Source organism: Crocodylus siamensis, chromosome 12 (assembly GCF_052110815.1).
Source record: "Crocodylus siamensis isolate JL-2025a chromosome 12, ASM5211081v1, whole genome shotgun sequence".
Taxonomy (NCBI): domain Eukaryota; kingdom Metazoa; phylum Chordata; order Crocodylia; family Crocodylidae; genus Crocodylus; species Crocodylus siamensis.
In genome coordinates, this window is record NC_143406.1 from 42,384,603 (window position 1) to 42,398,610 (window position 14,008).

The following is a 14,008-nucleotide window of genomic DNA, read 5'->3' on the forward strand; positions in this document are numbered from 1 at the left end:
CCCACAGGCTAGTGATGTGCACTGCATACAGTGCAGGGCTGCAGCTGGCGCACATGCTGCACAGGGGGCGTGGTTTGGGGTGTGCAGTATGTGCAGGTTGCAGGGCCACTCAAAGATCCACAAGCAGCACTGTGGCCCAGATCACTGGGGCTCCATGGGCTGGATCTGGCCCACGGACTGTACTTCTGACAGCCCTGGCCTACAGGATTGGAGTTGCTCAGTACCTCTTAACTCTTCGGAGCAGATCCTTACTGAAAGGCCTTAAATTGTGTACATCCTGCTTTTTTCTCCCCTTTGTCTTTTCATGTTACCATGCATTTATCATTGGATTACAGTAATTGGGAGAGTAAAAAAAAAAAATCTGGCATTTTCAAGTGCTTTAATTGATGAGGGTAGGGGGCAAGGCAATACATACCTGTACATATTTGTAACCTGTAAATTCACTGGGTTTTTTTTCTCATGTAGTCTATGGGCCTACTGGACAAGAAAAGTTTGAAAATCACTGGGATAAAGTGAGTATTCCTTTTAGGTCTGCTGTCTTAGGTTGTGTTGTTCAGGTGCATGGAATGCTAGTTTCATACTTGTAGATGTAGATGGCTACTGAAATGTATAAGGCACTCAGTTACTGTGGTGACAAGAAGACACCTCTGACTTTTTAATGTAACCTTATAATGGCCTTCAATATCCATTTTGCTCCATAACTTTCATACTGAGCTTGGTGACTTGGATTTGGTAATACTTTGTTTGGCTTGTCTTCCAGAGGCTTGTCTTTCAGTCTAAGATTTAAGAAACATAGAAAGAGAGAATCCACATTCCTAGTGGTTAATTTCCTATGATGCTGAAGATAAGGGCTGTCTTTTTCTCTTCAGTGTTTAATGTCTGGCATGAGCCTTTCACTGGTTCTTGTATCTTTCCCTAGCAGTTTAAAGGGCCTTTATATTACTTATTGTTTGCTCTCCACCAAGGTACTTTTGGTACCTATAATTTTGGTCTTTTTACTTGTTTTGTGGTAATATATAATGCTGGGTATAGAGTGTTTTAAATACCGTTGTGTAAAGCATCCCCATTTCTTGGGTCCCAAATCACTTGTACAGCTATGAGAAAAATATTTGCACTAAACTTGTTTCTGTAATGATTACAGCAGTAGGAATAGTTGTAGGTCCTGTGTCAGTTTGTCACTGAACTGGAATACGTTGTCTTTGTGCATTTATGCTTTGTGATATTGCTAGGAATAATACTGTACAATTCCAGGATATTGGCTTGATTTTTTTTTTCCCCTCTGTTTTTTTCCTTGATCTTTGCTGTGGAGGAAACCACCTGTATGGGAATAAGAGAGATTTGTCACTTCTACCCTTTTTCTGTAACTGTGGTCCATTTTACATACAATTGCAAATCTTGTCATAACAATGGAAATCTGTTTTGTGGCCTTGGGACTTGCCTTGAATCTGCTGTATGTTTATGGTATCAAAGCCGAATCAAAATGTATTTGTTAACTTAAACTCATTTGCACGTCAGTAAAGGATCTCTTTAAGATGTTTGTCTATCTGTAGCAGGGGTAGGCAATGTTTTTTGGCCAGAGTGCTGAAAAAACCGCAGTGTCTACCTTGGAAGGTGCCAGAGTGCCAACACGCTGGAGCCCGGAGAGCTGTTTGCAGCCTCCTGCCTGCAGCTGGCCAACAGAGGCCAGTCTGCTTGCAGCAGGGCTTGCAGCCTCCCAGCTGCCTACTGGAAGCAGCCTGGGCTCTGTGGCTGGCAGCAGCTGCTTGGAGCCCGGGCTGGCGGTGGTGTGCCGAGCAAAATGGCCTTGCGTGCCATGCATGGTACGCATGCTGGGGGTTGCTGACGGCTGATCTATAGGCTTAAAGTAGAGAGTGTTATCCAGCACCTGTCGGAACTGAAGTATCTTGGTTTCTGGCATTTTTTTTTGCATAATTCCTATTGCTATCTCAGAATAAATAACATGACCTATTCTCTTTCTCTTTCCCATGTTTCAGCGAGCATTAAAGAAAGAACTCTTCACAATCTTTCTTTAAAGCATTCAGAAAATTAAATATGCCCAAATGCAAGAGAAGTGTTTCTAACGCAGTATAATAGGCTGCCTTCTTGTTATCCATTTATTTTAACTCATCTCCCAGATCAACCGAAATTCTGTAGTTTGAGATGAGGGAGTACCACCTTTTTTCTTAGATCTGATTGCACTGCTTTTGCTGCATTCCCAAGTGGTAGATATGCAAAAGACCCATGTTTGATCTGCTGAGACAGGAGGCTTAACTGGAGTGTCACCAGACTGGTTCTGGTAAGTCTGTAGCATTTGATCTGGGTTTTGCACTTCTATCTGCAGCCTAGTTTTGGTGTCAAGCTACCTATTAACTAGATATAATTTGAAAATGTTTTGATGACTCAGTGCAGAAAATTGTTTCTCAGCTTGTTTGTAGCATCTTTAAGTGGTGGTCAGGAAACTGTACTCTTATAACATTCTTGCTGTTTTCATTTTCATCCTGTAGAGATTTTTCATGGTCTCCAGGAGGTAACATAATTGCATTTTGGGTGCCTGAAGACAAAGACATCCCAGCAAGGGTGACGCTGATGCAGCTCCCCTCCAGACAGGAAATTCGTGTGCGGAACCTGTTCAATGTGGTAGACTGCAAACTACATTGGCAAAAGAATGGCGATTACCTGTGTGTGAAGGTAGACAGGACTCCCAAAGGTACACAGGTATGTTATTTGCAGGCATATTTATAAACTGAACTCTGCCTGTTTCTGAAGCTTTATTAGCATTCAAAGTGGATGGAAAGAAATGTGTACATCATTGCATCATGTCAAAATCAATATATCCATATATTTCCAATATTGTGAGGTGCCACAGATACTGTGCTACTTGCTTCTTAAGAAACTTAAGAACAGTATTCATCATGGGTTTGCAGTGGGAGTCTGTCAGTTATTTTGGAAGAATATGGAGAACAGAACATCCTCCTGATTTTTGTTATATTCAGGAATCCAGGCTTTCCATTTGCCACAAAAAAAGTATTAAAACCCAGTTTTTTTAATTTTAAAGAGAAAAACATGGAAAACAATGGGTTTTTCCCTTGCAGGCTGGCAGAGTTCCAGCCTACAAGGGGCTGGGGGGGAGCGGGAAGAGGGTGATCAGCAGGGGATGCCATGTGTGTATGCACACATATGCATGTGGCCACTAGGCAGCCTGGAGAGCAGCTCTCTCAGGTAAGTCTGGCAGGGGACAATTGAAGTACCCTTTGTGAGGGAGGGATTTGGCTGGAGTTGGGGCTGCTGGCCAGCCCAAGGCAGTGCATGGGGCTTGGGGTCCAGGCAGGGAATGGGATGGGGCCAAAGGCAGGTTGTCAGGGGCTGACATGACTAGCTGGCTCCCTGCTGCTGCACACACTCCTGGGGAGGGCACGGGAGGCACATGTCCCCAGACATGAATGCCTAGTGCCTTCCATGGCTGGCAGCGAGTGAGTTCCACCTGCAGAAGCCGGTTGCGGCTTCAGCCGCGGGCAATCTCAAGGGGGCCACATGTCCCTCCTATGCATCACTTATGCCCCCAGACTTGTGCGTGGGGTAGAGGTGGGCAGCCCCTTGTTCTCCACAGCAGCACCCAAGCCCTGGCTGATGCTCTCAGGTGGTGGTGGCTGCTGTGGCAGAGCAGAATGCAGAACTCAGCTTCTGCCTTCCCCCATGAGCAGCATGGGTGGCGAAGCTCATTGCTGCTGCCAGGAGCTGTATGGTCCCTTGCCGGGAGCCGTATGGTGCCCTGGTGAGGTGCCTCCTGTCCGCCTGGCAGCAGCAGGGGAAACAGCGCCGAGTTGTGCTCCTTGCTGCTGCTGGGCAGGCAGGTGGGGGCTTCGCCAGAACAGCACAGGGCTCCCAGAAACAGCAACAAGCTTTCCCACCTGGTCCCATTCTGTCCCTTTATGCCCTGTGCATTTGGTCCTGGGCACTGGGCCACGGAAGCCTCAGGGGGTGGGCAGCAGGGCAAGGAGCCTGAGTCCACAGCTGCCTCCCCCATGGGCTCTGCTCCAGCCATGCCTCCTGTGGTGGAGGGGCAGCTGGGCTCTGTGATGCACTTGGACACAGCAGCTGGTGCCTCCTGTAGGTGGCAGCCAGGGCTTGGATGCTGCTGGGGGGGTGGGGGCGGGAGGTTGTGGACCTGGGTGTCTAGCCCCATATCCCTGTTAGCTGGAGGTGTGGGTGTTTCATTTTAATCATGAAAAAATGCAGATTTTGGGGGTTGTTTTTTGGGTGGGGTGACAGGCAGGGGGTTTAAAATTGGAGAATTTGCTTGTTTTAAGGAGAGAGAACCAGGATCCCTGGTTATATCTAATTTTATTGCAGCATAGTCTATTGGAAACATAGATTCTTAAAAGAAAAGACTAATTTTTTTTTAAAGCATGCATCTTTATTGGAATCAAAATTTTTTTTTTTCCACAAGTTGCAATGTGTAGAAATGGCAGCTTTGGGAACACATCTCAAGGTACTATGCCAGACTGATTGCCGATTAGAATGACTTGTCCTTGGATTCCTTTACTGAAGATTTGACTAAACTTTGCTTTTGCAGGGTGTAGTGACCAATTTTGAAATCTTCCGAATGAGAGAGAAGCAGGTCCCGGTGGATGTGGTAGAAATGAAAGGTAATTCCAACTCTTCAGGTATCCCTGACTTGACAGTGAGACGGGGTTCTCATTCTTTTTTACAAATTCCATTGTACTACTTGCACACCACTGGATGCACTGTAAATGCTAGACAGGACACTTTGGGGTAAACACTTTTTTTTTTTTGTGAGAACCTAAGGTTCTACAGGAGTAACTTTTTCCATGGAAAAACTCAAGTTCTTCAGATTGTGTTCTTGCAGGGGATTTTTAAGAAGCCCTCTTTCCAGTCTCCTGCTTCCCTTGATGTAGATGTCAGCTGCTTTGCTGGGAATTTAGATGCTATAACTAGCGAATAAACTGCAAACTGTAGCGCAAAGTGCTGCTGCTAATGGCTCTTGCCATGGGAAGGGCACCTTGGTATCCAGGGAATCTGGCACATGTTTACTGTACTTAGCTTTAACAATAAAATAATTGATTGTTTGCTACAATACCTAATTGAGAAGATTCTCTAAGGTGGGGAAAGGTTGGGGGTAACACCAGTGGTTGGAGATGTTCTTTATTCTGTGTTCTTCTGGTTTGCTGACTAGAAGTAAAGCAACAGTGCAAGTCACAGTAGGTTTCTCATAATTTATGTTCTTTTGACTCGAGCATCCAGGATTTCTTCACTCTTGAATACAGAAATCACTTGTAATTTGAAGCTGTATAAAGAATAACTTGAAGATTGCACTGCTGTTTTGTAAGATGTTGGGTTTTGACAACTCCTGTTCTCTTACAGAACCTATCATAGCCTTTGCCTGGGAGCCAAATGGTAGCAAGTTTGCTGTGTTGCACGGAGAGACTCCTCGAATTTCTGTCTCCTTTTACCATGTCAAAAATAATGGGAAGATAGAGCTCATCAGTAAGTGTAATTGAGTGCACAACTGAGGGTGGAAGAGACTAGAGATAAAGCACTTTTAAATGCAGCTACTGCCAGGTTTGTACTGTAGAGTTCCAGCCAATTGTGTAGCATTGAGTGTTTATACCAGACACTTCTGAACCCTAATGCAAAGCGTAGGAGGAGTGTATCTGGAGCATGTTGTAGGCTAGCAATCTTGTGCAGGTGGAACAGCCCAAAGAGGAGTGTCAGACTCATTGTGTAGTGAGAATGCTCCCTTGGTCTGTGGGCTGGAAATAACAGGTTCATTTAGAAGACACTAATCTTGTTTGGCTGTGGCTGGAAAAGTTAAATAACGTTTAAAAAATAATTACAGACATTTTAAACAGTGTGGGCAGGTGCATGTTCAAAACTTCCTGTCCTCTGTACACTTCTGTCTTCATGTCTGAATCTTCCCTGTTCTCCCAGCTGTTCAGGAATTTCCTTCCTCCTTATTTTGGTTTATTGTGCCTTTATTTCAATTTAACCTAAGTTAATCAAGAAGTCAGCTAAAGATATTTTTAAACCAATATGTGTTAACACAAGGCAACTGTAATGGTTTAAATTACATTGGTTTCTAAACTGGTATGATTTTGTAGGCAGATAATGCCTTTAGAACTTCCTGACAGCTAACATTTTCTCTGTCATCAGTAGGAACAGATTCATATTGGGTTTCATTCTTCTAATAAAAATGCTATTTTAGGGATTTCAGTTGCAGAGCTTAGAAGTTGTCTTCTGAGGACTATATAGAATACCCCTCAGCATGTTTGCTGATAAACTGATGGCAATGGGTTGAGGTTTCTGTAGGGTGGGTTGGTTGTTTTAGTGACTAAACATTCTGTTCTCTTTCAGAAATGTTTGACAAGCAGCAGGCAAACACGATATTCTGGAGTCCCCAAGGGCAGTTTGTAGTGTTGGCTGGCCTCAGAAGGTGTGTGTTTGTCATCTTAATCCATGAGCTCTGATTGAATTGGTAAAGTGAGTAGAAATGTCTGAATTAAAAGAAGTCTTGCAATAAAATGTCTTTATTGTGCTGCCCTATAAAATAATCTCTAATATACAAATAAAATCCTACCCATATGTCACCATTTCTGTACCGCACCTGATTTATATTAGGAGAATTATCTTTGTAGAAAAGATTCTGATTTTGACTTCTGGTAATCTCATTTTGACTCTTCCAGCTTTTTTTGCCCCTCTAAGTCTTGCATGAATTTTTAAATGGCTATTAGTATTTTACAAGTGATTTCTTTCTACCCCCCGCCCCCCCCCTTTGATAGATAAATTCTTGAGAGCATGACAAGGGATGGGGCATAGAGCTGGCAGGGGCTACTAGGCAGGGCAGACTGGGCAGCTCCAGAGTGGGTCATTTGACCCCTGAAGAAGGCATCTGTCCATGCAGGAAGTGGAAGAGGGCAACAGTGGCTGCTTATGCAGGGGCTGGTACCAAGTAATAGCAGTGGGGGCAGAATTGGCCAAGCCCTGCTCTTTTTTCTGTCTTCCCTGTCCTTGTCCCTGTCAGAGGGGGTGAGCACAGCCCCTGCTGCTGCAGCTGATCCTCTTCCGGAGACTTGAGTACCAGAGCCACCCTTCCCTACAGTCACTCCCACCAGTTCCAGGAGCATGGGAGGAGCAAGGGAATAAGCTGGGCTGAAAATGTGCAGCCGTGTGTCTGCTTGCCCACCCAGAGCGCAGTTCTTGGAGCACGGTATTATCGGTGCAGGGACTGCCAAGGGAGTAGGGACTGCACTTTTTTAGCCCAGCTAGATCTGCTCCACTCATGCTCACAGAGCTGCTGGGAGAGGAGTGGGGAGTGCTGCCAGGATGCTGGGGCAGGCGCTCCATGCTGGTGTGAGGAGGAGTTGATGCGTACTTCCTCTCATATGGGCTAGTTGCTGCCAGAGCACCCTGGTTGAGAATCGCTGCAGTAGACAACAGCAAAGAGCTAGTCTTGCTCTGACTAGCAAGCAGTGGGTCCATTTTTTTATAGTCCAGCAGAGTACCTTTACTTATTGGCTGTCTGTTGCCATTGCATCAAATGAGGAATGATGCTATTTTAATCTTGTCCCTCTTGGCTAAGTCTTCTAGAATGCTCTTGGGTAGAGTAATTGTAACCCACGTCTTGTGAATTAATGTACTTTAAGACAACAGTGACTGTTCAATATTAAAGTCCATCTTTAAATTTTGAACGATTTAAATGTCCAGGATTACATTCATTATGACACTTTGAGGTAATGCTCATGTTTTTTAATGAATGCCCTGCTGGTGTGTTTATCCTGCTTGACAGTGGTTGTTCTACTCATTAGTTGGACATTTCTTAAGCATTTTAATTTTAAAAGGTTTGTAGTAATTATGAGCAGTACATGGCTTTGCACCCATTAAAGGAAGAGCTTGGCTTCTCATTTTAGAACGCCGTATTTTTATTTTTGATCCTGTCTTGGCTACAGAAAATGTTTCACATGTGTGCTTAGAAAGCTATGGTTGTACCCAAGTGTGTTTTATAACCTGGCCTCACCATGACATGCAAGGCAGGAGTTAGGATGAGGAGGTGAGAGTTAAGAAATATAAGCCTAGGGAGATACGTTAACCCTATTTAACAAGACGTTTGCTTGACACTTCCCATCATGCTTTCCAATTGCAGAAGTGCAGAGAAATGCTATGATTTATATGGAGGTGTGAGTGCATCTTGGTTATTTGCATGGGGTCAGCTTTGTTGTGAAATAACTTCAGACTCTGAAAGCATACTGTTTTTATGAAGTGGGAAGTGTTTGTGTACCAAGATCATGATCCTTGTGTACCTTTTTCAGCATGAATGGTGCCTTAGCGTTTGTTGATACATCTGATTGCACCATGATGAACATAGCTGAACACTATACAGCCTCAGATGTGGAATGGGATCCTACCGGCCGATACCTTGTTACTTCTGTGTCTTGGTGGAGTCACAAGGTATTGAAGTCTTTTAGTTACTTTCTTTTGCCCTTTTTCAATATTCATGGCAATCTAATTTTTGTGTTGGCTGTAAAATTAGAAGTTTTATACTTGCTTATATTTGTCAGTGGTTCATTGGTAGTGGTGCAGTCTTCTCAAGTACTAATTTTGTGTACTGGCTCATTAACTCCATCCCTCTTTTTTGAACTGTTCTAGGTAGCATTGCTATTTTGCTTAAACTCTGTCACTAAAAGGGCAGTCCCAGTCCCATTCATTTAAATTGCATGTCCACTGGTAAACTTCCTCTTGGTCCAAGCAGATTTCCTCTTCTATGTCCAGCATACCACTTCTGGGTAGTTGCAATAGATCCAGTAGTTGTACTTAGCATTTTCTGTATTAGTAAAGAAGCTTCATTTATTGAGGTTCAGATAAAGTGAATGGTTTGGGTCTAGATTCCTGGGCCTCCATAAAAATCACTTTTTTTGCTTTTGTTTATTTTGTGGACACTTCATTCTTTTTTCTGTAGTGTGGCTTTTCTCTGAGGGGCATGCCCTCAACCTAAAAGAAAGACTTTGAGTAGAAAGCCTACTCCAGAAGGGGCTTGTTTGAAAAGAGCAGAGACCCCTTGAATTCCACTAGTGGCTGTTGCAGTGATATGGAAGACACTATGGTTGCTTACAGACATAGAAAAAAAACAAAAAACAGTGCTTTACTTTTAGCTTGGAGCACCTCAGTGTCGAGCGCAGCACATGCCCTGAACAGGAATTGCATCGGTTTGACCCAGCTCCTTACCATCTGTATAGCTTATGCACTTCAGCAGGGTGTTTTGGCACTTATCTAATCGCTGATTGAATCAGCTATTAGACAAAGGCACCAAACCCTACTCCCCCAACCCCGTGCTGCAGTGTGAGCTATACAGATGGTGGAGAGCTGGGTCAAACTGACGTGATTCTTCTTCCAGTAAAGCACTTTTTGTCTCCATGTCTGTCAGCACCCTAAGATACCGTAGTGATAAGGTTTTCTCCTGCTGTAGTAAAATGGATCCACCTGACCAAGGTCTCTCACTGTGGCTTTCTAGGTGGACAATGCCTACTGGTTATGGACCTTCCAGGGTCGTCTTCTCCAGAAGAACAATAAAGACCGTTTTTGCCAGCTGCTTTGGAGACCCCGACCACCTACTCTGCTCAGCCAGGATCAGATCAAGGTACTGTACACCACTAAACCTTTTTTGTATAGACTGTGCTGTAGAGAATTTGGGTGATACCATTTTGGGGGCATGACAGCTTTCCATTCCCCAGGTTGAGTTCTGGTGTTTCCCGTTTCTATCATGAAGAGTTCAGAATGTAACTGCAATGTGCAAATATGGAAACGGTTCTGTAGATACCAAGTAGTGCTCTTAATTTAGTTTATCACTGTTTCTGTTTAACAAAAAAAAACACAAACCAAAAAAACCCTCCAAACATCCCCCCTTTGGAAGCTTCATAGAGAAACTAGAAGGGTAAAACAGCAGAACATAGTTATTCAGAACCTTACAGTTGCATAGTTGCAGGAATACATAAGCTATTTTATACCCCCAAGCAGGATAGGCTGCAAAAGAGGTAAAGAAGTTTCCCTTTGTTTAAAAAGGATTCACATGTAAAGCAATTGCCTCTTAAACTGTTTATTTTTGGGGAGGAAAGGGTATTGTGATTGTCAGTTGGTAGTTCTTAGTTGACACAAGTTTCTTTTTACAGCAAATTAAGAAGGACCTGAAGAGGTACTCCAAGATCTTTGAACAGAAGGATCGTCTGAGCCAATCCAAAGCCTCAAAGGTAAAAAGCTTTGGGAACACAATGAAAAGTATTTGGGGCACTAACCTAGTGTCACTGTTGCAGTCCTGCGCCATGTAGTTTTGAATCGGTCACTGCTTCCAGAAGCAGATCCCTTAGCCTAAAGCAGAAGTTTGTGGATTTTGGCTTAGGTTTACCTCCCGCAGCTACCAGGGGTGGGAAATGAGTAACCCAGGGATGACACTTGCACTTACTTTACCACAGCAGCATAAGTATAGGAAAGTGGCAAGACAGTTCTACCAAATGAACAATCCAAGGAATTCCAAGGCCCAGTATTATTTGTGTATTATATACAAGGAATTGGCAGGAGTCTGTTTTTTGGTTTTTTTTTTTAGCATGGGGACCTGAATACCCTTGGCTGGCACTTGTGGTGGGTTCCTGATAATATTTTTCTCCATCTAATCAGTTCTTCTAGTAAAACTTGAGAGAAACTAACAAGCCAAGGATGCTACCTTGGAAAAAGATTGTTAATTAAACTAGCAGAAGCTGTAGTCATAAGTGAAAAGCACCTGGATCACCTAAAATGTGTGGGTACACTGTGTCAGTGGGTTTATTAATAGCCTTTTCTTGTCTCTGTAGGAGCTGGTGGAAAGGAGACATACAATGATGGAGGAGTTCAAGAAGTACCGCAAGATGGCACAGGAACTTTACATGGAACAGAGAAATGAGCGTTTAGAGCTTCGAGGCGGTAAGGCACACATTGAAACAAACAACATTAGAGGTTTGGCTGTTGGTTAATAAATCAATCGACCAACATCACTGGCTGCGCTGTCTTGGGTAATGGCTCAGTTGTTATTGGAATCTTCATATTAATGTTGAATCGTGTTCCTCTTCCTACTTAATTTTGAGCAGGGACAGTCTCCTCTGTTATCGCTCATCCGTTGTATTATTGCAAGGCCCATTTTGTTGAAAGAAAAAGTCTCAACTGGTTTTGATTTGTTGTGATTATTAGAAGTTTAAAAATATTGCTGACGCCCAGGAGGTGGTATTGAGAGTGTCTGTGGCTAACCTCTTGTCTGATATGGAGTTAAGACTGAGCTTTTTTCCATCTGTTGGGTTGAGAGAGATAATGGAACAATGATTGCTGCTGCTGCTCAACATGAGAAATGACTGACTTGATTACAAAGCTTCACACAGAGGCCAGAGCAGAGTAGTTAAGCAGTAAACTAGTTAATGTTCCTAATTTTGAGTGATAAAATAAAATGTTTTGATTTTACAGATGGTTTGCTGCTGTTCCCTTTACTCCTTGATCAGTTGCATTGTGGGTATTTGCATGCAGGACTAATGTTTCTTCTCTTTGCCTAGGAGTGGACACAGATGAGCTGGATAGCAATGTAGATGACTGGGAGGAGGAGACAGTTGAATTTTTTATCAACGAAGAAATTATTACCATTGCAGAACCGGAGTAGTCTAATAACTGTGGTAAGACAGGTTTCTCTTTCAGTGCGGGGGGAAACCTTCCGCTCTGCTGTTGCAGCACTTCCAGGACTTGTAGAAGAACCACCTGGAGAAAAATATGAAGATGTGTGCATGGTATAAATGAATGTTTCTGTTGCCTGACTTGGCTGCCATACTTTTTATCTCAGTTGAAAGAATCTGGAGAGCCAACTATAGAGGTTTTCTGGAAGTGAAGGCTTAGGTCAGCTCATGAATGCACTAGTGTTCTATAGAGCATTCTCTCCTGTTCTGTCTTGCCAGCACTATACTTTCAAAGACCGAGAAGCCTTTGAATTGGTCCTTAAACATGGTGCATTGCAGGTACATAATGAAACTGCCTATGCAGCATGAGAAATTTCTATAGCTGTGCCAGTGGACATGAAAAGATTGCCATCTTAAGCAGGTGTGGAAAATGCTGTGATGCTTTCTGTAACAAAGTTTTAACTGTTCAACAAATTAGCTGTATAATTTTACACTTCAGAACTGACTTCATCTGCTCAGAGTTGAATGTCCACTTGCTGTCTGCTCTTTCTTCCTAAAAATGTTGGTCACATTTCAAAACGTAAAGTGCTTGATGTTGAAGCCTATTTAATCCAGCAGTCTGCCTTTCTGCTGTGCGTCTCCTTGCCCTCCCCCCTTTCGCTGTTCACATTGTACAGACAGATGTTGGCAATGCTGATGGCCTTAACTTTGCACTTGATCTGAGAAACATGAATTGTAATCTCATATCTTGCTTAGAAAGATGAAGGATTGCCAACTAAGATGAGATTCTAGCACAGATTGCTACCTTTCTCAATTTCAATTATGTAGATGGGAGTTAAGACTACAACTGCAGGTGAAAACCCAGCACACGTATCAGTGTAGAGAATGAATAATACAACCCAAAGATTGACAGCCTATGGCCTGCAGGCTGGATCTGGCCTGCAGAGCCATTGGATCTATCCAGGAACCAGGGGGCTTCAGCAGTGTTTGGTAGGTAGGGACTTTGCCTGGGTTATGCCATGGCATGCAGATGGGGCATTAGCCAAATTATAGCACCAGCCTGCCTCGGACCCTAGGTCATTCTTGTCTACTGCTGGTATAACCTACTTGCCCATCAACCAATGCAAAGGTTTGACTCCTGATCCTTTTACATGGCTTGATCCAGCAGATATGGTTCTCCTGTGTTACAAGCAAGTGGAAGGTGCCTAGAAAAAAAAATAAAGGAGGTGTGCAGCCTGACTTTCTGAGTTGAATAGGCTTCATCAAAGGGTACTGAAGTGCAGCATTTTAGGAGTCCCTTCCACTATACAGATGAGAGAATTTGGAATTACTTGTTTGAGGCCCAGTAACTGACTGACTTTGCTTTTTTCTCCTTCTCTGCAGCACCACCATATCTTGTACTGAAAAGAGGTTTGTTCATTTTCAGAAAGCCTGCATCATTGGAATCTTTAGGCCATCTTCTCTCACTCTGGATGGTGAATGCGCCACATTCTCTCCATTCTGACACATTGTAGTGCCTTTAAAACCCGCTGCCTGCAGGAGGGATATTTGCAAAGGCACTGCTTTTAAATTTGTATTCATTTTTAGAGGTTTTCTTTTTAAATCCACCACTACCAGTATTTGCTATCTGACTCGTGTGGTGCTTACCAGTTGGCAGTTTTTAATTGCCCTCGGGTGAGTGTCAGCAGTGCACCTTCTGGAGTCTGGCGCACACAATGCTTCTCTTCACTGAGGAGACTTTTTACGTCCCATGTGCATGGACAGGTGTTTGTTTTGTATGGGAAAAGATCTGCAGGGAAACCATTTTTCACATGATGTATTTTAGTGTGCTGAAGTGGCACTACAGTGGGCTGTACCCTCCTCCATTCAGATTGTGACAGGATCTCTCAGTGGGTTGAACATGAAAATAAAAACAGACCTATACTAAAAAAACAGGCCGTCTTGTGTGTTGTCTGTAGGAAAACTTTTAACTGACTAAAATTGGATGTATTCTGAATGATAGGAGTTTCTCCATTTAGAATAGGCCGCTGCTTTTCATTATTTTATATCCCGGTTTTATTACAGCTGTTTTGATCCTTTTCTTGCAGTCTGTCAATTAACAGAACAATCATTCCACTATAGTTATTAAAAGTGTATGATTTGAAAATGAAAGGATGTTTCTTAGAGACCTACTTAAAGTCACTGCTACTGGTGCAACAGCAGGATTTTGGAAGCTTTTAATAGGTTTTACTAGGAAGCTTTGGTTGAAAAATCTATTTGAAGGAATACTGTAGTCACACAAGGAGCTGTAGAGCTCCAGGCATCAAAATATTTGG

At 43.2% G+C, this 14,008-nt stretch overlaps 1 protein-coding gene across 1 annotated transcript in view; it reads left to right on the plus strand.

Moving 5' to 3' along the window:
- EIF3B (eukaryotic translation initiation factor 3 subunit B) overlaps positions 1–13,625 on the plus strand; it is a 28,803-nt gene extending 15,178 nt beyond the window's left edge. Inside the window, exons 9-19 of the mRNA XM_090023790.1 lie at positions 466–512; positions 2,505–2,715; positions 4,574–4,646; positions 5,383–5,505; positions 6,373–6,451; positions 8,325–8,463; positions 9,524–9,649; positions 10,179–10,256; positions 10,854–10,962; positions 11,580–11,696; positions 13,077–13,625. Of these exons, the coding sequence (XP_089879916.1) occupies positions 466–512; positions 2,505–2,715; positions 4,574–4,646; positions 5,383–5,505; positions 6,373–6,451; positions 8,325–8,463; positions 9,524–9,649; positions 10,179–10,256; positions 10,854–10,962; positions 11,580–11,683 (1,089 nt within the window). The 3' untranslated portion in view covers positions 11,684–11,696; positions 13,077–13,625. The remainder of the gene's footprint in view (positions 1–465; positions 513–2,504; positions 2,716–4,573; positions 4,647–5,382; positions 5,506–6,372; positions 6,452–8,324; positions 8,464–9,523; positions 9,650–10,178; positions 10,257–10,853; positions 10,963–11,579; positions 11,697–13,076) is intronic.
- Positions 13,626–14,008: the final 383 nt, after the last annotated feature.